Raw genomic sequence first — 24657 nt, 5'->3', positions numbered from 1 at the left:
AAAACTGACACAATTTATCTTCAATCAAAATACAGAAACATGGAATGAAAAATCTTTATGGGATTTGAGAAACTGGTATATTTTGTGAGTTACAGAGACTACTGAACCTAATTAAGAACATATTTTCAATAAGGGTAAATTTAGTTCACAGTATATGCTTTCACAGAAAAGCACAAGTATATTTGAAAATTAACTCCGACAGCTTCTCTTTGTTCTAAAGATGTTGCAGGTGCAAAGCTGGGCTCTGACATTAAGAATGGCCAATCACCAAGCCATTTATTCGCCCCACTGTACAGAAAAAAGGCAATGATGCAATACTAAGGATGCAGACGAACATGCATTCTGTATAAGAAGTTACAACTTAGAAGAGTAATTGGATCCCTGACAGGTTTGTGTGAAATACAGCAACCTCTAGAACATTATGGTAGGTACAGACTATCAGTCATTTCAGTAAATTAGTTTGAGAACATCCCAACTTTCCCAAATCCTTACTTTTAATGTAAGGTAGTTTATATGCTATTTTATTAGAAAGCCCAGAGTTTTAAATTATGGCTCAGAGCTTTCTTTAGTTATCACCACAAAGTAGCACTGTTTAGAGCTGCTCACTGGTACTCCTGTGCCCTGCCAGCAGCCATGTCCACGTCTGCGCTCTCCACCCTGCTTCAAACAAATGGAACCAGAGTACCAAAATTCTATAGTTTAAATCTCTGAAGAGATTTAAATCTCTGAAGAGATTTAAACTAGTGTGTTTGGGAAGGATTCACCACTGAAGTGCAGACGGTAAAAGGAGATTAGGGAGGTGGTGATGTGCACCAGACAGCAGATAGGACGCACTCGCATCTTACTGCACACAGCTGGATTTGGACTTGCTGGAGGATACAGCATGATTTACACCAAATTTATAAAACTGTGTTAAATTGATGCAATAAGAAGATAGGATATTTAATCCACACAGGAGTTACTAACTTGCTGATTCAGTTCTACTCAATTCACCAATGCAAACCAGATTAAAAAAACCCCAAACAACTAATTAGAACAAACAATAACTGTTCAGGTAAGACAGTTACTGCCATGAGCTTAACTGAACAAACTTTGAAAGTCTCCTTCCAGGGTCAGGTTCGCCTGCTGAAAATCCTACCAGATTCTGCTGCACAGCGCTGCCCTCTTACTCAATTTGTTTGTCCTACTCTGACTGCTTTACCTACAGAAGATTACTGAGTTATTTCAAAACCTGTTCCTCTGACAAAGCTGTGAGGGCTGTGACCTTTGGCAAAATGTGGGAACAATTAACAGTGTATATGGGACAGTGAGGCCAGGAGGGTGCTCTCATGAAATATATAACTACCTAGTGCTACTTGTAGAGTGGGTGGAGTGGGGAGGTGAGTAGATTCTGTCTCTTCAGGCTTGTTACCTATTAAAAATTCTATTTTTTTGAAACATCTATTGACACATAGTGTATTAAATTGCCATAGCTAGCTGCCACAGGCATGATCATGACTGCAGGTTCCATAGAGACTGAACTTACAGCCTAGCAGCTCTTGGCTGCCCCATTCCCACCCCTAGACAGTTTGCTTGTCTCTCTGCCTTAAGCAAATACCTTTTTGCTCACACAGTGAACCAAAATAATTCCATTTGGGATCAGATGAGCAGCTGAACCAACACAAGAGAAAGGGAGGACTATGTAAGTGAGTACAGGAAAGATAGAATTGTCAGAAGTTTGGTCGGTTTAAGGGCACGGTGCAGCAGCTTTACTCCCCATTTAACCAGGTTAAGTGATTACCTTTCCAGTTTGGCCCCATCTGCTCATCACTGCCCTAAGTATGGTGGTTACCAGCCTTCAGACCTGCCAGCATAATTGCATGCATAGCTGCTCCCTGACCTGGCTCTGTCAAAATGAATGCAGCTGAGCTTAAACACCTCTTTTATAGTTCTTGGGGGGCTTTTGTTTCTGCTTTTAGCGTGTCAGGACTAGGTTAGGGAGCAATTAAATGCGCAGCTATGTTGGCAGATCTGAGGGGGCAGCTGGATCAGAAGCAACACATCTGACCATGCTCTAAACAAACATCTGTCCAAAGCCTTAGTCAAACAGATGTGGAGAAAAAAATGTACCTAATAAGTCTGGAAGTGAAAATATAATTTATGGGAAACTGCATGTATCAAATTTTCTTCTACGAAATACAATCACTAATTTATGAGATTATAATTTTCCATAGTCACACACAAAGTATCTAGTAGATACTTCAGGAAACCAGCACATACTTTAAATGGACAAATCCATGCAAGCAATTATTTTTTGTTCTGTCAGGACACTGCTGGCTCCACAGGGTTGTGAACAGCTTGCACCAACTTGAACTGAGGGTATGCTAATCAGCTCTGCATGTTGTTACTAATAAAAATTGAAAACCTTTGGTTTCAGACTGCAATTTTACATATGCTATAAAGCAGATAACTCAGTAATGCTACAAACACATTGAGAATTTCTTGTCCTGTGACCCTGGCTGCATTTTTCCAAGCCCATTTCTTGTCCTAGCACAAGATTTTGCAAAGACACAGTTAGAATTGATGCAGCCTCCCCCACTCTGATGGGGAGGTTCTGGACCTGTTTCCTAGGCCCCTTCACCACAGGGCAACACAAATGCTGATGCTGGCAAAAGGGGAGCAAAGGTACAAAGGGAGGAACGAGCAACCAGAAGTATCAGCCAGTCAAAGGTGCTTCATTTGGCAGCATTGCTGGTCTAAAATCTACATAAAACTGCCTCTTCAAACCAGCTTCTGAAAAAAAGATTATTTAAAATCCAGATGATGTAAAAAACTGAATACATTGGTCTACAGGAGAAAGAGGATTTATACTGCTTTGATTCAGTTATTGCTGATGTGTAGATATCTTAAGATACACAATAGTAATAACCAATCAAAAAGCATTTCCTCATTCCATTCTCATGGTCAACACTTCAGAGAAATCTAACTTCCTCTGTCTCAAAAATCAAAGTAATGTTCTCTTTAGAAATTAAGAAGCTCATTGCAGACTTGATTGACCAAACTGTGTTAGACATTATATATATGAACACTCATACCCTGTTGAATTGTATTGCAGAGCTGAACACTAAAAATAGGCAACTGAGCATGAACATAAAGAATGGAGACTTTCCCAACTAGTTTGAAAATGTACCTACCTCAGTTATCCCCCAAACACTTTTTTTGATTTGATTTATGTTCTGCTGCTTTAAAAGAAAAAATGGGTCAATATGAAATAATGCACATACTTGTATAGTAGATATTTATACCCAAAATAAACTTTCTCTTGGGAGAATATTTTTACAGCAGCATTTAAAGTCTCCTGGCAATGGTTAGCTACAAAAGTTATTTATTTATTTAGAATAAAAGTTCTCAGAAATTTTTTAACCACCAACATTTAGGATACTGGGAATAAGCTTACTAATTCAAGTTTCTCCCTTTCCCCCAAATTACTTTTCATTGCATTTAACATTTAGTATTCATACATGCAGAGGAATGCATAGTATGCATTAAGGCAGAGAAAATTATATTCAAGAAACGTATGGGCTATTTTATAAGAGATGATGTGTACATACAAAGCAATTCAACTTACTACATGCTGTTGAGTCTAATAAGCCTGAAAACAAAACACATTGCCTTGGATGATTAGACTTTTCCTCTTGCACCTACATTTTTAATATTTGGCATACAAATATCAACAATTTATGATTTGCACTTTCTCAACAACAAGGTACGAAACACTAAATAAATACTGTTTTCCCTCAAGATACACAATACTTCTGTTATACAGACTATGAAATGGAAAAAAAATACTTAGAGGCTGAATCTGGTTTGTGACTCCTAATTTTTTCATTAAATGTAAAGACCTCTTTGCAATGACACATTTGAAGCTTCATTTTAACTAATAGACTGAAGCCCACCATTTTAGACTCAACCACAGATTTTTTTAAGGAAGTGGCAAACCATTGCTGCTAGTTGAGAAAATGAAAATTAGTCCCTAGGAGAGGATACAATCAATGGTGTGTTAATCTAACCTTCAGCTGTTAATGATTTGCACTACTATTTCCCCTGATGCTGTGGGTTCTGCTGAAATATTGTTTTAGCAGTTACTGTCAGCTTTCCCTACCTTTTTTCTGCCTGAAAGGGAAAGACTGAAGTGAAAGTCTTAGCAACAGATTTTGCCTGTGCTATTTTTTCCCCTTTTTTTCTGACCCAGTTCTTTCACACCATGGAAGCAGAAGACAGAATGCTAAACTGTTCTGGTTTTTTCAGTTCAAGCTTTTTTAGCCAGTCAGTTATTCACAGCTCCTCTTTCTTACAAAAGAGGTGTTACACTAACCAGTCACCATTAGAATTGCGATATTAACATGAGATTAAATAATTTAGGAAGTCTGTATTTTGCCAGCTTCTTTCACATTCAGCCAAAAAGCTAAAAGTTTTACAGGTCTCTTTTTTGGAATGAACTGAGGAGGGTCTTGTATTTCCAGACATGAGAACTGCGCAAGCAACCTGGAAGAGACTTCTGCTGGTGTAGCAATAAATAAGTGTACTGATCTTGCAGATTCGCCTGATCCTGCAAACTTTGAGTCCTTAAAGATCATTCTGTACACTCAGTTGAAACAACCTTGCAAAAGAAAACTGCATAGCCTGCCAGCCAAATTCTGCAAAGTACTGAGTGCCAAAATAATAAAAGTACTCAGCACCTTGCAAAGCTGCATTCCACACACACAATGCTAGTTTTCTTAGCAAGCATTTCTTCTAGGAAAGAGTGTATCTGAAGTGTTTTAGTATTCTTAAAGCCGAAAGGCCTTGCAAAACCATTCAAACTTTCTTTACAGGTATCTCAGTCCCTTTAATTTAGTTATGAATATTTCAGAAAAAAAAGGTAAGTATTTAGCATGGTAAACCCATCAAGTGTAGAAAATTTGGATTAAGTTGAAGAAGCAACATTTGAACTATTTCATAACCATCAGAAATTGTCTTTGTACCGAATGGACCTTGTCAAAATTTTTATTCATTAGAAAGCTTAAAAAAATTAACTGTGCTCTTTTAATGTATTTTTATCAAGAATCTGGATTGAAGGAAAAGATTTCTAGTAAAATTTGCAATGACAAAAACCAGGGATCTCTAAGTAACAAAGACAACATTTCATGGATTCAGGCTATTTCAGGAGGACCAAATGTATAATCCATGTATTTCTATATGGCCAAATATAAGAACATAGTGCCTATGAATGAGGAATGTAAGCCTCAGAATCCAAAAAAGTATTCAGGGATGAAGAATGGCTAAAGGATCTGGGATATATAAAGAGAAGAACAACCAGCAGAAATAGAGAACAAATGACTTCATTATTTGGCACTGATGTAATTTCTGAAATATGGAGTGCACTTGAGACATCAACACTAAGAAGGCTGAAAAACCACAGAGAATTCAGAAAAAGAACTGCAGGAATAATTAAAAGACTTGCAAATACACCATATAGTCAAGCTCAAATAATAAAAACTTTTCTTCATATAATGAAGAGATTGTATACAATTTGATGGTCATCTGCGAATTCATACATGGGGAATAGAAATGTAATCTCATCCAAAAAGATGTAATAAAATCTATCATCTGGAAGCTCATATCATGCAAAGGCAGATCTCAAACATGATATTCCTTACAAGTAATTAGAGCTTCTGAAAAACACTTGGGGGTATTTATATAAAGAATTTGCTGTATTCCCTCTTACTGGAATCCACAGTTAACCCACAGTGGCTGTTTGTTTAAAATACAAATCTGTTCACTGTGAACTAATTCAGGTAAATCTTAGAGCATTTATATCGGAGAGTAGATTGGATGGTCATGTTTCCAACAATTCTTCAATTCCATTGAAGTCAAACACATGATTATGACGGCATTCAAAGAACTTTGGATCACATGCATATTCACAATTCTATCAATCTGGTTATATGCATAGAATTTTTTTTTTAAAGGGTAATGAAAATAATAGACCTGGTTTGTCAGTTTTGTTTTATTATCTTCTTTCTGTATTTCAATGAAAGAAAACTCAGATTTAAATATATAGTCTAACATAAGATATGGTCAAGTCAGCTGAAATTCCAAAACTGGCAAAAGGTGACAGCCAGATGAACAGAATCAGAGCTGAACAATATTCTGCAAGTATCATATTTAGCCTTACAGATTAGAAAGGCTTTACACACTTTGCTAAAATGAAGTTGCATAAAGAAAGATCCAGATGCCTTGTTTAATCATTTTGGGTAATCAATAACAACTTCAATATATAATTCTCTTTTCTTCCTTCTTAGTGATTAAAAAGCAATCTCAAGATTGTATACATATACTTACTCTGGCAGTCGAGACAGGATACCTAAGGAAAGAGAACTTATGCCATCATTAATCCGACCCGACAGTTTACGCTTCTGAATCCAGCTGACAGCAAATTCCAGCCCAATAAAAGTAATGAAGAATGGAATACTCTGAAAAAAAAGTTTGAAACAAAAGAAGTCACAACACAAATAAAATTAGTTACACCTTTCCAGCAGCAGTTTATGCAGCCAGATGCTTCTCAGATTGGCTGGCACCTTACTAGCTACTACTGTGATAAAGCTCTTATAAATCAGAACAACCAAAGCTTCCATTTAATCCATAACACCAGCATAAATTCATTGCAGTAACCTCCAACCACATAGTTTTCTTTTGTATATTCTGCACATGAACTGTTAAAAGGTATCATAACAAAACACAAAAGTCTTTCCAAACTCATATTTCTCATATTCAAGTGAATCAACAAGGGCAGCAACGTTTGTGGGCTTCTCTAACCACAAGGTAGAACAGAATCTGGTTTTTATTTGATATGTACAAAGTTTTCTGAATGTGTTCAGCCTCTGAACTTGGCATCCAACATTATTATCTGAAAGGCATAGTAAAGTGAGTTTATTTCTACTCAGCATTTCTGTTGCCATGCTTTTTCCTTCAAACAGCAGCAGCTCTTCCTTCCATATGTTTTCATCAGAGAACCCAGTTACTATGCAGCCCATTCCAATTTGTGCAATACAACATGTCTTCTTTCCAGACCAAGTAGCAACAATATAATGTTCCCCTTTTTTTTTTGGATTGTACTGACTATAAAATAATTTTCTGGCTTTCTGAACAAAGTATAATGATGAGCAAGACTTAAACATCTCTCATTCAAAACTGTTTTAGTTGAGGATTCAATTCTCACTGTCCATCTTGCACCCCCAACCAACTGGCAAGTTGAAAATGCACAACAGCAGCACCCAGTAGTGAAAAGTGTGGTTATGACTAGTAGTAGCACTGGTAACATTTTAGTGACATCGTTTTTTACCAGCAGAGAAAGACTCTTAGACCTGTTCTCAAATTTTCATCATCACAGGCAACAAAAACAAAAAAGCCTTGAGTAACAGTAATTGGTAGAGCATATACTCTTTTTACTAACAATGGAGTCCTAACAGTCCTTGTACTTCATGTGTGGAAGGAATGACAAGGTAGTGGCAGCATATTAGCCACTGCCACCAAAATCTAGAAGGCCTGTGGCAAAGAAAACAGAAAGGAGTTATCAGATCTCCATGTCTGCGAATGTTCCTTCAACTGCCTCCCTCGCTCTGTAGAAAGTTCTTAGGTGACCTTTGAAACACTCAGACAATTGCTTTTTCACTATATTAAGGCAAAAAATTCCCACCATGTTTTGTAGGGCAAGAGAAATGCAAGACCAGTGAGATGTTCTGCACCTCTGTGGGAGGCACCACATTGCCAAACTTGACCTATTACTCTCCTGCTGCTTTTGCCCTCTTCAAATGACCTGCAAACACATCCAGCTTCACTGACTGAAACCCTCCAAACTGCACTGCTGTAGGAGAGAGACTGCTAGTGCCTATACAACATTTTAATGGAAGAAGCATATTGCCTGTGCAAATGCCATTGCATTTTGGAGGGTGCTCATTTTTTGTTGCCAAGTGAGATATGATCTGGGAATTCCTACCAGGCTGGGACACTAAAGAGACTAAGATGGATATAGACCAGATTGCTCAGTCAAAGAAGAATTGGATGATTCAAACCATGCAAGCAGCAAGAGATTTATGGCGTCTAGGAAATGTGAAAGTTCATAAACTTCAGCAGCACAGGGTTAGGTTACAATAACAGATGAACAGAGATTAATATCAACATGACACTTTTTAATTTAAGTGCCTAGCTTGCTCTGTTACAGCATTTTAGGCGTATAAAAGCCTGTTTGTGGTATGTACTAACTGATGGTATAAAAAACTCAGAAAGCAAAGGAAGACCTATGCATAAAACCTAAACAACACCCAAGAAAACCAATGTGGTAAATCTTTCAATATTTGAAATCAGTAATAAGGAAAGAAATAAAAAGAAACTCCATTACCTTCCATTTGAAATCAATTAAGCATTCTAGGAAAATATAAATACTTCTTTGTTTTGCTCTATCTAGTTACTTCATTTCAGAGTAGAAAAGATTTTTAATGTACTTTTCTTAATTGATATCATCAAAGAACAGATTCCTAATTTATCAAAAAAGACTGATCACCACAGCTGTACATTCCATCAGAGAAAAAAAATATTTAATAAGAAAAACTAAGAAACACTTGACCACAGTATTAGGAGCCAGGTCTAACACAGACTACAAACAGTTTGAAGGTATGAAACAGCAGAAGCTGCACAGCAAATGGAATGGGCTCAGGACAGAAAAAGTGGGATGCTTTTTTCACAAAATGAAAACAGTTAATGGGAAATGTACAATGTCTGTATTCTATGCGATGATTCACTTTCCCCAGCAATCTCTGAAACAGTTAAAACACTTGATTTTATACTAATACACATTATTATAACTCCTTTCTCATTGACTTCATTAAATATTTTCTTCCCGCTGTGAAGTTGTGAAACAGCCAAGCATTTGACAGCACTTTTTGACTCACAAATAGGAAGTGTCATAGCAAGGAGGATAAAGAAACATTCAGACAGCCTTAACCTCCTGCCCATCAAGGAGTTTGCAAAAGGAAAGACTTATGGCATACCCCTTACTATCTAAGAAATGACTACCTGTCTACCATACACTGCATTAAGCCTTGCCCAAAGCAGATCAAAGGGATGAACTACGTCAAGGCTAGTATGTATTATTTATGTGACCATAACATCTATTGTCATTAAGCAGGATCATACTGTGTTAGAAGCAGCACAAACAGAATGAAAAGGCATTCCCTGTCCCAGAGAGCCTACTGCGTAAGGATAAGAGGTAATACAACAGAAGGATACTGCAAGTAATTCAGGAAAAAAGGAGACAGTAAGAGAAAAAATACTCTGACCAGCCCAATCACTACTTTTTTTTTTGCTTCAAATTAAAATGGTAGTGAAGACATTTAAGAACCTGTTAGGATGGGTAGCTTTGCAACAGTTTTCAACAGTTGTCCCTACAAACAAAATGGCACAAAGTTAAGAAATAGCCACTGTTGGCATCCCAGGTCAGAGATACCAGAGACTTTTTGCATCTTCTGGTCTATGTTTTACTCTCTCTTTGTTTCCAGTTGTTGGGTTTTTTTTTCTTCTCCCATCACCAGAAATACTCAATGGAGATTTGCACTAGGTTATGGCTTACTTGAATGACTGATCCATAACTTGAAAGCCTTACTCTGAGCACTTAGTAAGAGGGGTTCAGAATGCAAATGACCATTTTAAATCAGTTTCTGCTTTATACTGTTGCAAAAAAAATAATATTCTAAGTTGAAACGCAGCATACATTCATAGTTTTATTGCTTTTCTTGAAACAGTTTCTATTTTCTTAAAGTCCCAGATTCTTATAAGATTCTCAACTTTCAAGTAAAACTAAATATGAAGGTTCTGTGCCTCATTATTTAGAAGCAAACCCTAAAATGTGAATTGAGTTTAAATGTGAACTTAGTCTTTAGGCTCTCAAGAGAGTAAATAGAAAAGAAAAAAAATATTATTAAATTGAAATTAATTTCATTTTGGGGTTGAAATTATGAAAATTATGAATGCATGGTTCATGAAAACTATATTTGGCAAAAAAGCAGCATTCCTTATGCCTATCTGTAGATTATGAGAAAATTAAAAAAAAATAAAATAAAAAACAATCAACAGAGCAGAGTCTAATCTTATACCCATACAAAAAAGGGTGTTCTTAAAAGGGAAGGGCAAGCATCAGTATAGATTTATAAGTCAGAATGTTCTGCCCTGCAGAAGAAAAATCAATATACTCTCTCTTCTCAGAAATAAGGGAAAATCGAGGGGTTTGAATTCTACATTCACATTTTGTCATATTTATGTGACAAAAACTCACATAAAAATAAATTCTATGATGATAATCCAAGATTCAGACCCCTTTTCCCAGAATTTTGAAGATTAGGGTGACTAATTTTGAAGAAAGGGTGACTTTTCCCTGGGTGCTGCTGCAGAGCTTTTCTACTTGTCGCTGGTAGCAGCTGATCTGCTCCTGTTTGAAACAGGACTTGGGGCCTTCACATTCAACTCTGCCAACATACAGAGCACGATGTAGGGACCAGGAGCTGTCCTGCCTCTGAAAATGGAAGTAATATAACCACAGACAGAAAGTACACTGCATAAGTTAAGCTAACCAAACCATTGTGTTCCCAAAGTCAGAGCTGCTTCACCCACTGCTGTCATTCCCTGCCTAGTTATAACAGCACAGACTAAACTCTAGCTCTAAGCAGCCACTCCGACAAAGTGCATATATTTCCTAAACCTCCCAAGTGCTCAGTTTTGCAGATCACTAAACCCATGAATATTTGAGTGAACTAGCAGGTTCTGCCACCTGTCTATTTTTGGAAGGTGCAACCCCCCACAGTTGTAGCCATGTGATCTACTGTACTAGAAATACTCTTATCTGTCTAATATACATGACAGATCACAGATCCAAGATGCAAATCCATCTTCTATACAGTGTCTCAGGAAAATAAAAAAAAAAAAAACAAACAAAAACCCACACACTACTTAGGAGATGCAAACGTAATCAGTAGTTTGTTTCACACATGCATCATCATGATTGTTATTTTAAAAAAGTGTGAATTAATTGAGCTGAGGTCTTCATTTAATATCAGGTCTACACTAGAATTGTTTTTTTTCTTCTGTGTAGGGTTGATCTCAAACATCCACTTGTACCAACCTCCATCTTTACCAACTCAAGGGGTTATCACTCCAAGCCCTCCTTGAAAGGCTCATCGGTTCACTATTAAATCTATTCCTGATGATTCCAATGGATATGCTGCTCTTTCAATTGTTCCTTAAACAGTCCAAGAAAAGCAGCTAGAGAAGGACTTCTGGCCCACAAACATGGCCAGAAGAGGAAGGATGAGTACTGTCTAAGCTCAAACCAAAGCCATAGAGTCAAAACAGTTATATCCCTAAATTACTTCCATACAACCACATGACCAAGCTTCAAAATATCTGTTCTAGTAACAAACACACTGGCCAGGAGGGAAATCTAGTACAGCTAACTCAAGATAGGAATTATACGAAAGTATAACTGTAATGAGAAACCCGTTTTTAGTGCAGTTTTTGGTGAGATACTCCTTTAAAATGTATCACAACAGTGCTCTACAACAGCATAAGTCTGCAGGCACTTTTATAATTCAAACGAGTATTAAGAATCCTTACACAAACTTACAGGTATGTGCCCAGTATAAGAAATTCCATGTTTGGCCAAGGTCTGAGCTTAATATTTCACCGAGGAGAGGAAAGCCCAGGGATGTTAAGGAATGCTGCTGACCAGAGAGTGAATGATACTATTTTGGAAATGTGGGAGCAGTAAAAGGGACTGAGATAGCAGATAAGAGCTGGAGGGAGATATCAGCTGACAAGGTAAAACCATCCAGCTCTAGAGTCTTCCTTGACCATGATGCTATAGATAGTTGCAAAACACCTCTGAGGACAGCAGTCCATCGACCAGACACTGCACGCACATGCTGAGCTTGCAGCAGCTGTCTGCTTACCCTATGCAAAAGGGCAACCTTTGCTGATAACGTCCATCAGTGAGGGGCTGCTGCATACTACAATTCCAAGAAAGCTGCTGATGGTGTTACACTGCCCAACCCCACAAAACCCATGACACCCCCATTGCAGCCTGACAGCAGCTGCTGCACAGCAGTCCAAGGTACACCTGGCAGAGAAGCTAGACAGAACTACAAAGACCCATGTAAAAAGTTCAGATCTTCAGTGAAGCTGGGCTAAATTTTCTTTGTCAAGTGCAAAATAGTGTTTATCTGCGGTTTCTGTGAACAGCTGACATCGATCTGGGTTCAGCAGGAGCTGACTGTCAAGATACGTACAACAGACACGACAGAACAGAGCAAAGGTACCTTCTTGGAAGTGGATAAACTTGCAGGGCAGGAGCAGAGGGAGAGATATGCTGCTGCCTGCTGACAAGGGAGTTCTCACCCCTGACCTCTGTACTCTTGCATTGGAGCTTTAGGACACAGCACTGTTCCAGCACAAATATTTGTTCTAAATTCTCTTAAACAATCTTTATTTTTTATTTTAAATAGAAACTTTTTATTTTTCTTTTTTTGACTGAGCTTGTACTACTTGCCTTAAGCGCTCAAAGAGACCTGACTTTTTGCTTGCTATAAGAACAGTAACAGCCAAACATAGTATCATGTTTTCTGGTTTACTCATTTCACTTTGCTGTCACTGTTCAGCTTGTCAGTGCTGATGGATATAACATTAATATCAACCCTCCGATATTTGGGGTGCTTCTCTGAAAACTTTAGCTCCTGGTATCAGGAGAAAGCATCTGAGCCTTCATTTAAAATACATGAAGATAAGGGGCACGGTTACTCTGGCAGCTTATAGGCAGAAAGCCCAGGAGTGAAAGCCGCCAGAGAAACACGAGGTTTTTAATTTTCACTTAGGTGCCCTTTCGCGGACATCGTTTCTTTGGGCCGGCTGTGGTTTCTTACAGAGGCGGAGGTGGGCGGAGGGGAGGAGGGCGAGGAGTGCTGCCGGGGGTGGGAGAGGAGGGGACTCTTACCTTCTCCACGTAGTTGGGCACCTCCTCCAGCGAGCGGAAGGAGCTCTCGCCGGGCGGCAGCGCGTAGAAGAGGGCGCGGAGCTGCTGGCCCGGCGCGGGGTCCCGCGGTCCGCCCGCCTCGCTGCCCGCGGCCATGGCCCGGCCGCGCTGCCCCCGCTCCGCTCCGCGGGTGCGCACAGCGCGGGCCGACCGACAGACGGACGGACCGACCGCCCGCCCACCCACAGCACCGCAGCGCTCGGCCCCGCGGCCTCGCCTCCTCACCCCGTGGAGCTGCGGGCTTAAGGGCTTCTGTGGGGAAAGCCTCCCGTTTCTTATTTCTCTGCATCGTGCTGTTTTGGAGGTTTGCTTGGCATTGGCGTCCTTTTTTGTATGTGTCATCACTACCTGGCCCGCTTCTGGAAGTTGAGAAAGCCCCGCACACACCTTCCCTGCCCACTGCACACCCCAGCTCCCTTTGTACCCTCAAAAATGTCAGAACCTCAAAAAACAGCAGAGCTCAAGCTATCCTTTCTCAATTTTACACAGATTTCCACACAGAAAAATAAAAAATACTGCTCAGGTTTTGACTTCTGCATAAAAGTAAAATGTTAAGCATTTTGAGAAAAAGGCCGTGGTGTGCTTTGTTGGCTCCTTTGTTCAGCTGTATGGGCCAGTCCAGCATTCTTCACGCTAAAACATTTTATTTTGTAATAGGGCTTATCACAGCTCAGTTTTATGCAGTTCAATTAACGTGACTACACTGAAGGTAGCCTCTAGAAGCCATCAATCCTGCTCTCATTTACAAAGAAATTAAAACTAGGGAAATACAAAGAAACAGTGAAAACAATAGATCCTTATAGAAAATTACTTTTAGAAATGGGAATAAGGACAGGTTTTTACATTCAACGCTTTCAATCTGAAGCTAAGGAGCATGTCAAGTGTTTGTCAATCACACTTGATGTTTAGTGTTAGTACAAATAATAAGCTTTGTGATAGATTAGTCAGAAATAAAAATGAAATGTCCCAACAAATCCTTCATCTCAGATGTTCGGTTCTGCTTACAGTCAGCCAAAGAAATGGACTGTAGATCCTGCTGTTAAGGATTTTACCACGATTTAAATTCTGGCAGTAATTATATTAAGAAAAACATTTTACTTTGAATCAACCCTTAATTTTGGAAAGGAACTATGCCAGATAATTTCAGCTGAAGTAAAGCAGGGATATCAGAAAGTCATTGGACATACCAATAAAATATTTTTCTTTAAACTGAGTAAGGCACAAGTATTGTAAAGTGGCATTGATGATGAAATAAAGTTGGGCACTCTCTCAATATATATAGTTTATACTAGTATTATGATATGAGGGGAAAAAAAATAAAATTTAAATGCTTTAAAATTGCATCCTAATATTCTCAACTTCACTGATTTATGATAATCTCAGGTTCTTCTAGAACTCTAGTTATTAACTTCTAAAATATCAATCTAAATGAAAATTCAAAATTTACTCAAAATCACACAAATCAACAGCATTCTGACTAGATCTTCATTGCAAGCAGTGGTAGAAAACATTTTCCTGTTCATTTAAATTAGCTTTAGTATTTCTATGACATTACTCTCACATTCAAGCTCCTTTAACTCACCATAACCTCAGTCACACCCTCTCAGCAGGCTCTCCTGAGCCCTTCATTGTTCTGGTACTGATGTTCATCTTGCTTCACCATCAGCTCACAGAGTTAAAAATGGCCTAAACTTAATCCCATAAAAATTGTTATCAGTGAACTGTATTGGGGGACCACTCAAGATAGGGAAAGGGAGCCACACAAGCCGAGATGCATTTCAGGTACCATGGAACCAGTACATCGTATCACACCATTCTGGGAAATAAGATAATCCATCAAGTTTTTAGGACTTTCTACTTTCTTAAAAATTATTATTTGGACCCTCATTTCACTGTAAGTTGTCATCCCAATATCACTGCACTGAAGCTCTTGCTTTCAAAACCAAAGGAAGGAATTTGGACTTGATCATGTTTCACAGGGGAAAAAGATGGGTTGTGTTTTCCAGCTTGTATCCAAGGAAAAATAGCTGATAGCACTACAATAGCTACACCTCTGGTGAGGAGAAGAACAATTTTAAATCTTATCTGGAGCATCTATGAGTGTTTGATAGGCTTCAGTAGTCTGGCTTGACAAGTGTAGCTGCTTTGTCTACTTATGCCTGAAACTTAGCATGCAGTTTTCAGTGCTCATTCTTTTTGCTGCTAAAGAAGAAAAAGAAAATAAAGCACCCGGGAATGTTCCTTTGTTGGAGGCATTAATCCTTTCCCAGACAATGCTACCTCCATTCAGTGACCTTGCAGAATTTTTTTGTGAGAGTTACTTTTTTTAATTATTTTATTTCCTGCAAAGAGTTAATCTACTTTTTTTCCTCTTCACCGCAACAAAAGAATAGAAAAGCTGATATTTCCCATCCTATACTGCCATCAAAAATGCAGAGGGATGTTCTGTCTGGAGGCTGGGCTTCTGCTGTTGACTAGTAGATCATTCCAATAACTAAGGCAACAAAGGCCTCTGTTCTACTTAGAGGAAATTGGGAAGTTGGCCTAACATGATCTGTAGGTGGATCATATTTTGTTTTCTCTAAAGAGCTCCATCCCACCCACTCCATGAACAGAGAACGCCCAGAGTCTTCCTGTTTGGGTCTCTCTAAGCACTAAAGCAGCACTAAATAATAAAGTCATAAAGGGAATTAGGGCAGGTTGAAATTGGGATGGGCCATATAGTCTGCCTTGGCAGTCATTCACTGCAAACTGAATCACATCCAGAGTGGAGCTGGGCTTAGTATGCTCTGTTTATGTGATAGTATCTTTGAATATAGAAATACTTTGTATGATGAGTACACTGTGACAAGCAGCTGTCAGAATAATTTTGTATCACCATTCCGCTTCTACAGCACCTATGCTTGGCAGTGGATGACATTAGGGGAGCACTAAATGCATCAGCATTATTATAAAACTGGTATTACAGAATATTTGCAATGCTGTCTTTGTCAGTGATAAACCCTACATCATACAGTACCATTTAAAAAAAAATAGTCGTGTTTAATTTGTGGATATTATAAGCAATATGTATTAATGCACAATTCTTAATAATAGCATACTACTGACTCCAAAGACCTGAAGACAAGGATGTTTTGAGTATTAATCAACATCATGCTATGCACTCGGCCACTTACTGCTAACTTTCCATTTCTTCTGCACAGAACTGGTAATGACAGAAGAGTGTTCCTATATGATCATTCTAAATTATTTAATTCAGTTCAACTTGTTAGCAAAATCAATTTATTCAAGGGTTGCCAAGACGTCCAGCAAAAATAATACACCCTTTAGTGAGTCTGTTGGTGATAAATGTACGTACTAGTCTCACAATTTTATCCTCTTATGTTTGTTATAGCATCTATTCCTGATCCTATAGTAGGTTATTGTTCATTACTTTGTTTTTCTTGAGTTTTTTTGTTTAGAGGTTTTTTGGTTGGTTTTTTGTTGGTGGTTTGTTGGGGTTTTTTTCAACACAGTGGTAGATCTATCTTCTGTAGATCTGCTATCTTCTTTCTCTTATGGAGAAAATATTTTTTAATTTTTTTTATTTCTAAAATTCCTTATCTTCCTTCTTTTGTCACCTAATGTATTGACCTTGGGAATCATTTGCACCTTAGACTCTGTTCCCCCCTTAGCTGAACCAGATGCTGATTTTCTCCTAGAACATGTGTGGGTAGCACTGTTTTCTACTTCTCTGTTTTTAATTCCTCCATCATTTAGTTTGCCCTAGCACTGAGACTGACAGGATTGCTCCATGAGTTTATTTCACAAACTCACATAGCAAGAAATCAAGCCAGAAAAAAACCAGTTTTATATTTCTCCACTGCTCTAGTGAACTAAGTGGCTAAAGAGAGTGTCCACAGAGTGAAGGAGTTGGCATGAAACCACAGGAGAAAGTGCAAGAACACACAGCTACAAAACTGAGATGGGAGAATGAAGTGGAAAGAGGACTTCTTCATTTCAGCAGCAGCAACTGAACAGTTCATGGAGTCACTGTCTCCTGTGCATATGTCAAAAATATGGCTTTGGCAGGCTATCATATGTCAGCAGGGAACTACATCCAAACAGTTGATGCTTCCTTCACATCAGCACTTCAGTACCTTTGTTTCAAAGTTTCCTTTTTTTTTTTTTTCCTCTGGAAAGTCAATCTCTACCAGGATGGAATCTTTTTCTTTTATTTGCCTGTGCTGTATATACTGCATATTATGGGTTGGTATTGGTTGGACAGGAAAGTTCCCTGGTACTTCATCTTCTAGTTGCCACACGTGGATGGGGTCATGCGACATCTTCTGGAAGGACAGGAGAATGGTGCTCTCCGTGGGATCCACAAGGGACCATTGGTCTACAAGGAAGCCACGAGGGGATAGTTCAAGGGGTGTAGCAGATGAAAGATGTACCATGAGATGAGGAGGCAGAGACCTGATCAGAAAGAGGACAAGAGTGGCCCAGAGCCACAGGAGGGAGGTTATCCTGGAGACAGAGGAGCTTTACAGAGGTTGCTGCAGAAAAGCAGCTGAGATTACAGGCTGAGACATATACTGGAAGTAATGGCTAACCCTATTAGGATACAGTGAGTAGCAGGAATTGGTATTCATGCTCTGTATTTTTATTAGTGCTCAGCAAAAAGCTCAGTGTTCTCTGTTTTAGAAGCTACTTCAGTTTAAGTTTTTCTATTGTAGTAAAACAGTGTTAGGGGGAAAATCCTTTCAGTGTTATTGCTCTGCTGTCTGGGAAGACAGATGAGGAGATACATCCTGAAGCTCTGACTGATTTTGAAAACTAAATCCCAAGCAGAAAGTCCTCTAACATGTTTACTTATTAGCCTTCTTGAAGAGTGCCGTAATGGCAAGAAGTTCCAAAGAGAGCCTAAGTAGTGGTTTCAGCCCACCACCCCCCCCCTTCTAGCTGCATGTTGTGGACTCTTGGTGCTTCCTCTGTGCAAACCCTGGTAGTCATTAGACACTGCACTGAGCCATTTTAACATCAACAGAAAAAATGGCCCAACAAAGCACTAAAACCGGCTTGAGTTGTTCTGGTCTGAAGACAAGACAGAGATTCACAACAGAAAGGATGATCAGGGCAACATGGTAGTCTAGATTCTACCCTTCTGAGGAAAGCTTGGGAACTTCAACCTTATCCATCTCATGTCTGAGCTCTGTAGAAAGATTTGTCAATAAACCAGCATGCGGTCTAAATAAATGACTGCTAATCCTTTGTCGGCTGGGCTCCTCGTATGCCCCATCTATTGGGTGTTCAGCTACCAATCTGCTAAAGAGGTGAATCCTTAATTAGGGAAGTTATTGACACTCCCTGAAGTTTTCTTATCTCTGCACAACCTGAATCAGCTCCAAGAAACTGCTTTTAAGCCATGAGCGGCCCTACACCAGCTGACTTGTTTGTGCCCAGCTCTGATGCAGACAACCCAGTTGTCTAATGAGTCAGGGAGCAGTCATCAGGGTACTCAGGCAAGCTGAAGAATAAGGCAGACACCATTTTGGAGTATTTTTGTAACATTTTCCATCCTTTTATGCATTTGAAATACTTAAACCTTTTGTTCTTACTGAGGAAAAAATGTGGTGGGGTTTTTGGTTTTTTTTTGGTGGGAGAGGGGATGGGATGGGAGTTACTGGAAAAATAAATTCCATCTTCAAGGCAGGCCTACCAAGTAACTTTAGAAGAACAGCCTGCCCACCTGTTGCGAGTATTTTTCCAAATTTTATTTGGCATGCTCTGCTGTGCAATTTCTTGCACTTTTATTTCTGAGAATCTTAGTTTAGTTTATTAGGAACACTAGGATTCAGGTTGCTTTGTGCTGTAGCCTACATGATAGGTCAGCATTATATGGCTTAGAATCTCAGATTCAGTATAGATCGCTTTATACATCAAGATCATTTGATCAGACATGCTATAACCTATTTAATAGGTCTTTGTGCTGTCTGACCCGTGATTATAACTATTTGTTATTACCAGAACAGTCTCTGATGTTTTTTAATTAGGAGCAGATGAATATCAACAAATATCCAAATGGATGAATATCCAGAATTCTGAAACATCTCATGATATGAGATACACACATAAGATAATAGCACATGCTACCACTTTACTCCATGTGCACAAGCAGACATTGTTTGAGTCATTTCTGAGTGGAAGAATGTGAAGTACAACGTTTCAAGCAAGACTAATCAAAACACTGATTTTTTTTATAATAAAGAACAGTCAGAGAATTTTAAAGATTATTCCCATATATGTGAAATTCAACAAAAAGGCAGTTGTCAGAAGTTAACACTGAACATATTTTTAAAGATGTATTCTAGCACCAGCAGCAGATGCACTTGATAAAAATCACTGTAATATTTTAAAACTTAAGATCTTGAAGAATCATTTGGCCTTAAATCAACTATTTTTCTTTATCATGAGAAATGGGGAATAATTTCTCTTTCCTGGGAAAACCACATAGTTTCTGTTTCTATCTAGCATGCAAATCCCTAGTCCTTGAGGGAGAGATTATTTTCTGTGTATTACTCCCTTGAATAAACTACAGTGAGTTATAACTCCTGAGTGCAATTAATGTGTTTGAATAAAATAAAAAGAGGAAAAAGCTTAGGTACCAAAAGGGGTGAAACACTTTTGGAAAGGTGGAAATCCCCTTTTTCTTTTCTTCCAATGAATAAGTTACCTGGGCCTCTGGCAGGCAACAAGCCTCCTATGCTAGTAAGCATGTTAGGAGATGAACACTGTCAACTCTCCACCAGTCAAAAGGACTCTACAACTACTGTCCCTACCACTTCAGAGTGAGTGCTCACTTCTGGTCCAGCTGCCTCTGTGCTCGCCCTTTGCAGATTTTGCTCCCCTTCCTTGCCTTTAAGCCAGTGCATCAATACTGCAAATTCATGTCTGAGGGCAAAGAAAGAGCCTTTCTTCTGCTGCCCAGAATCACAAGCTGGCAGCCTCCTCCACCCAGGGAGTCTCCATCCACCACTCATCCACAAATAACCTCTCACTTTCCTTTGCTTGTTGTATGTTGCAGCTGATGCTTAAACTGCTCCAGGGGCTCTGTGAAGACACTGCCCATCACCTGCCTGTTATCCTTGAAATTAGACACTTCCTCTTACAGTCACACAAATCCTCTCACTACTCCCTTAACCCAGTGCCTAAGTACCTCTGCCAAAGCACACCTCCCACCTTGAAACCACCCCAGAGAGAAGTACCAAGTGCTCCCTGCAGCCCAAACCTGCATGAGGGCATCCTTCTTTGTTCCAATTCTTTTGATACACTCCAAGTAATTTATCTGTAACATGTTCAGAACCAAACCTTACAATATTGTGCAATCTCATGCTACCTGGAGACGTTCCAGCATGCTCTTCACATCTCAGCTGGCTCTTTAGTTTTCAAAATACCTACTAGCTGAAGTCCTACTGACTGAAGTCCTACATTCTTTTCTAATCAGCAATTAGATAAAAACAGAAATTGCAGGCCATTTTTAAAATCAACCGCATTCCTTTCAGAAGGTAACTGGATGAAGCTGTAGCTCCAGAAGGCCCTGGAAGATAACAGAAACAACTAAATGCTGAAATTTGAACTGAAGAAAAATTAAAACCAGAACAAAAACTAATTAATAAATACAACAAAATATGAAAATAACTGTTAGAGGGAAAAAAAGATAAGACAAAAAAAAACTTACAGGAAAGCAAGTAAGTGAAAATTCATATATAAAATCATATATAAAATCTAGAACAGTAATCTATTTAGAGGTCCCAGCACCAGGTAGCATATGATGAGGTAACTAAAGACTACTGTAATCCATAAGTGCTGGACATGTCTGTTAAACTTGAAGATAAATGTTTTCAATGTTTGAGTGCATTTCATTTTTCAAACCTGCGGTTCATTTCATGCTGCACATTTTTTAATACAATATGAAAAGCAAGAATAACTCTAAAAGTTATTTGATAAAACAAGTGATTGAAATTAGTATGATCAATCAAATTACAAGTAATATATATATCATATTTTACCAAAGAAAAACTCTTTTTTTCACTTTTTCTGTCCTCTTTTTTATATGATGAATGTAAGCGAAAACAATATGAAATTTCATTTATGCATGCACGTTACTTTGAGGGAAAAAAAGACTATCCACTACAAAATCCACTTAGGAAGTGCCTACTTTTTCCTCCTTCTTTCTTGTTCCCCACATATTCATGAATGTTTCTAATCTCTTTTTATGTTCGGGAATGAAATAGGCTTCAAATTTGTATGTCATAAGTATGGAATGTATTCCCTGATATTAAGTTGTGGGGAATCCTTCCAGTGTTACAGAGTAACTTACACAGCAGCTGTGATCAAGATGTCTGTAAGGTTTTCTTTGCTGTGCTGTTTACCTGTTCTGAAACACTTACTGTTTTAATGTCTGAGCCAAAGCCCAATCAGAATAGTAAGATTTGTGTGTGTAGTGTTTTGGGGAACGCTTAAGGGTTTGTGGTTCTTTTGTGGCAATTTTTCAAGATAGTGGAAGACAAAATAGTGGAAAATTAGAAAAAGATTTGCAAGAGTCCAGATGCAACTCTCAAGGTCAGTTCTGTCTGCTTAGGGTGGGTTTGCAATGAATCAGCTCCGTAATTTTGACATGAACTATCTCTCTAGCTTTTAAGAGACTGATGAGCTACCTGGGGAATGTATGTTCATTGTTAAAAGACTATGAAATCTTTCGCAACCTAAATATTCAAACTGAATCAATCAATTTTTAAAATACATTGTCTTGTATTTTTCAATTAAAAAGAATGTATATCGATCTCATATTTCTCTATAGTTACTTGTAAATTGGTGAAGATTTTAGACCATGACTCTCAGTCAATAAAATTATTGTTCACATATTTAGGCCATTTTTGTAACATTGTTAGCCCTTTCCTTTGGACCACGGACAGTTATATATTTGAATTTGGAATGCAGCAAGCAGAAGCAATAGGATGGGAAGTGGGGAAACCAAGAATTAATACAGGCTTACCTGTATCAACTCTTCAGAATTCAAAGAAGAAAGTTAATATTCACATCAGTCTCATTTTGAAAGTTCCACTGAATATGGGTGTATCTTTGGAGTCCAGGTGTTGTCACAAAGCTAAAGAAATTTGAAACATGTAGATCTATATCTCTGATTTAGTCCCCAATACTTTTTTGCTTTTATAATTTTTCATCTTTTTTAACTCTAATATAGTGAGCAAAGAAAACCGTCTATATAAACACTTCATAAAGAAATAAATCCCTTTTTTTCTGTGTTTTTTTTCCATTTTTTTTTTCTGTGCTAGACCCTAGATGTAATGGTTACATACAGATCTGTATTTGCTCTTACATTATAATACTGTAGCTGACACTGGGATTTGCAGTGAGACATTTAGAGTGTAATTGCAAACTACTAGGTATACAGTGTGTAAACTACCAGGCAAATAGCATGTAAAATGTTGATATCCATCACATCCAGTCACACTGCTTCCAGTGAGGCACATTCAACTTCCTCCACAGGCATCTTGTTGTACTGATGCTATCATATTAATAATGTCTTTGACCTTGTGCCAACTGGCATTTCAGAAGCTGAGAGTTTTCATTTTATTTTTTCAAATGAGAAGGGCAATGATCTCAACAATATTTTTCTTGGCTATTTTGGACAACTGAAATTCTCTCCATTTGTCACATAAGTACTTAATCTAATTTTGTTTTTCTGAATCACACTTATGCAGGATGCCTTAGCCTCTGCTATAGTGTGGAGACAGACCAAAATTTTACCAACTTCCTATTTGAAACAAAATTAAATGTGCAAGTAGCATTCTAACATTATATATATATATATATGTTCTCTACAAGCTCCAGTTTTGCCTTGTCAATGTCTTATTTGTTGATGATTTTGTTATGATCAGGTTCACTTTGTAACTTGATTTGGGGTGAAAATTAATTTCAAATAAAAGTTTTCCAGAGAACAAGAATTACATTTTCAAAAAGGTTCTCAGATTGAGTTCTCTGTGAACACAGATATATTGTAGATATCATAGATAGAATCTATAAAGAGTTCAAATCAGTTAAATTAAATTCAGAGGACTGGTTTGACTTCATCTCAGACTAATCAGTAAGTCTTCCCTGGATTTTGTATCTCACAAACACACACAAGAAAAATCTTTAATGTCCTTAAAAATAAGATCTCTTTGTTGCCTTGAGCATCACAGCATCACTTGTAGAATGCAGTTTCATGTTTTATGCCAGACCAGGTTCAGACACCCTTGTACTTGAATTGGAGAAGATCAGTGTGGGAACTGAGCTGACAAATTTTTTTCTATAAATTGTCATCCTTTCTTTTCATTTTAGAGATACCATGCCCAGGCATGATTTTATTGATGCTAGTCTGTGGAATTTGCCATTATTCAGCTGATATGTGAGACATATCTGCCAATTCATAGTTACTAAAAATCACAAATTGTATTTGATATAAAATTTACTGCAGTCATATTTGGTTTCTTCAATTCATGTGTTAAAAAAATAAAAGTAACAAAGATTCACCTATTGTTTTCTTTCCAGATAGGAGAAATTAAAAAACAGAGGAGTGAAACCAAGTGTCCCAGACAAAATCTAGTTTGTGTAATTGCAGTAAGCAAAGCAGTGCTACTTAAGTAACTGCAGTTGTGGTTAGATGTATCATTATTCACGTTCACTTCTTCTGTTGCCATTTTCTGAATTGTTGTACAGCTGTGAAATTTTGTCTCAGAAAGACAGCTGCACAGCAGTGATAGGCAAAAATAGGGATAGTAGGTGCTTATGGTTTGCTTAAAGCTGCATATAACTTTCAGCATGATTCTTTAGATGCCAATTTAAATATCAGGATAATTTTTACTGACAAAATTTCTAAGAAACCCCTATCTTCCTTGGTCATCAGAGTCTTATCAGACTCATCTGAGTTGACACCATAAAGAGTGTTCAGTGAAGAAGCCTTTTTTTAAACCATTGTGATTTTATGCTATTCTGAGGCAGTGGAATGTGTTTGCACATAGTTGCAAATATATTAGGAGATTATAGTCTCCTGCTAGAATGACAATAAGTTTCTCTACTGAACTGTCAAATGTTCTATTCAAAAAGTCATTCAAAATGCCACTGTAGGATGGACTTGGTCACAAACTTATAGGCTTCGTCCTCATTTAATCCATAATGTGAGCAGGCATGGGAGAGGTTTTAGCCATTAAAGCAATACAGCACAAAAACAATTATGGTGCAGATTTCAGTTTTGTTTTCATTTATTTCTAATCATAATGTGTTTATCCAAGCCTATATTCTGCAAATTAATGAAGAACCCACTCTACAAAGTAAATACTGGGATTTTGATAGGTATTCAACCTGAGCCAAAAAGGGGTTTAGGGTTTTGTGGTTTCGTTGTGTAATGAAATTGCAATGGTATATTTCATAAATGTATTTATACAAAATCTGCTTTTAGTTTCACAAGAGTCTAACTCCAGCTTCATCAGGCTTATCTTCATGCCATTGCTGGATCTTTAATT

At 38.1% G+C, this 24657-nt stretch overlaps 1 protein-coding gene across 2 annotated transcripts in view; it reads right to left on the bottom strand.

The window, feature by feature from the left end:
• The window catches only part of AGMO (alkylglycerol monooxygenase), a 189231-nt gene extending 175773 nt beyond the window's left edge, over positions 1-13458 (bottom strand). For both annotated transcript variants that reach the window (XM_051785980.1, XM_051785981.1), the window contains exons 1-2: positions 13055-13458; positions 6364-6494 (exon numbers count right to left, since the gene is read on the bottom strand). In XM_051785980.1, coding sequence (XP_051641940.1) covers positions 6364-6494; positions 13055-13435 — 512 coding nt within the window. In that variant the 5' untranslated portion in view covers positions 13436-13458. The remainder of the gene's footprint in view (positions 1-6363; positions 6495-13054) is intronic.
• Between the last annotated feature and the right edge of the window lie 11199 nt (positions 13459-24657).

The sequence above is a fragment of the Manacus candei genome, unplaced genomic scaffold, assembly GCF_025592945.1.
Source record: "Manacus candei isolate 608988 ecotype Guabito, Panama unplaced genomic scaffold, ASM2559294v1 h1tg000021l, whole genome shotgun sequence".
In the NCBI taxonomy this organism is placed as follows: domain Eukaryota; kingdom Metazoa; phylum Chordata; class Aves; order Passeriformes; family Pipridae; genus Manacus; species Manacus candei.
This window is presented reverse-complemented; position numbering and strand designations above follow the sequence as displayed.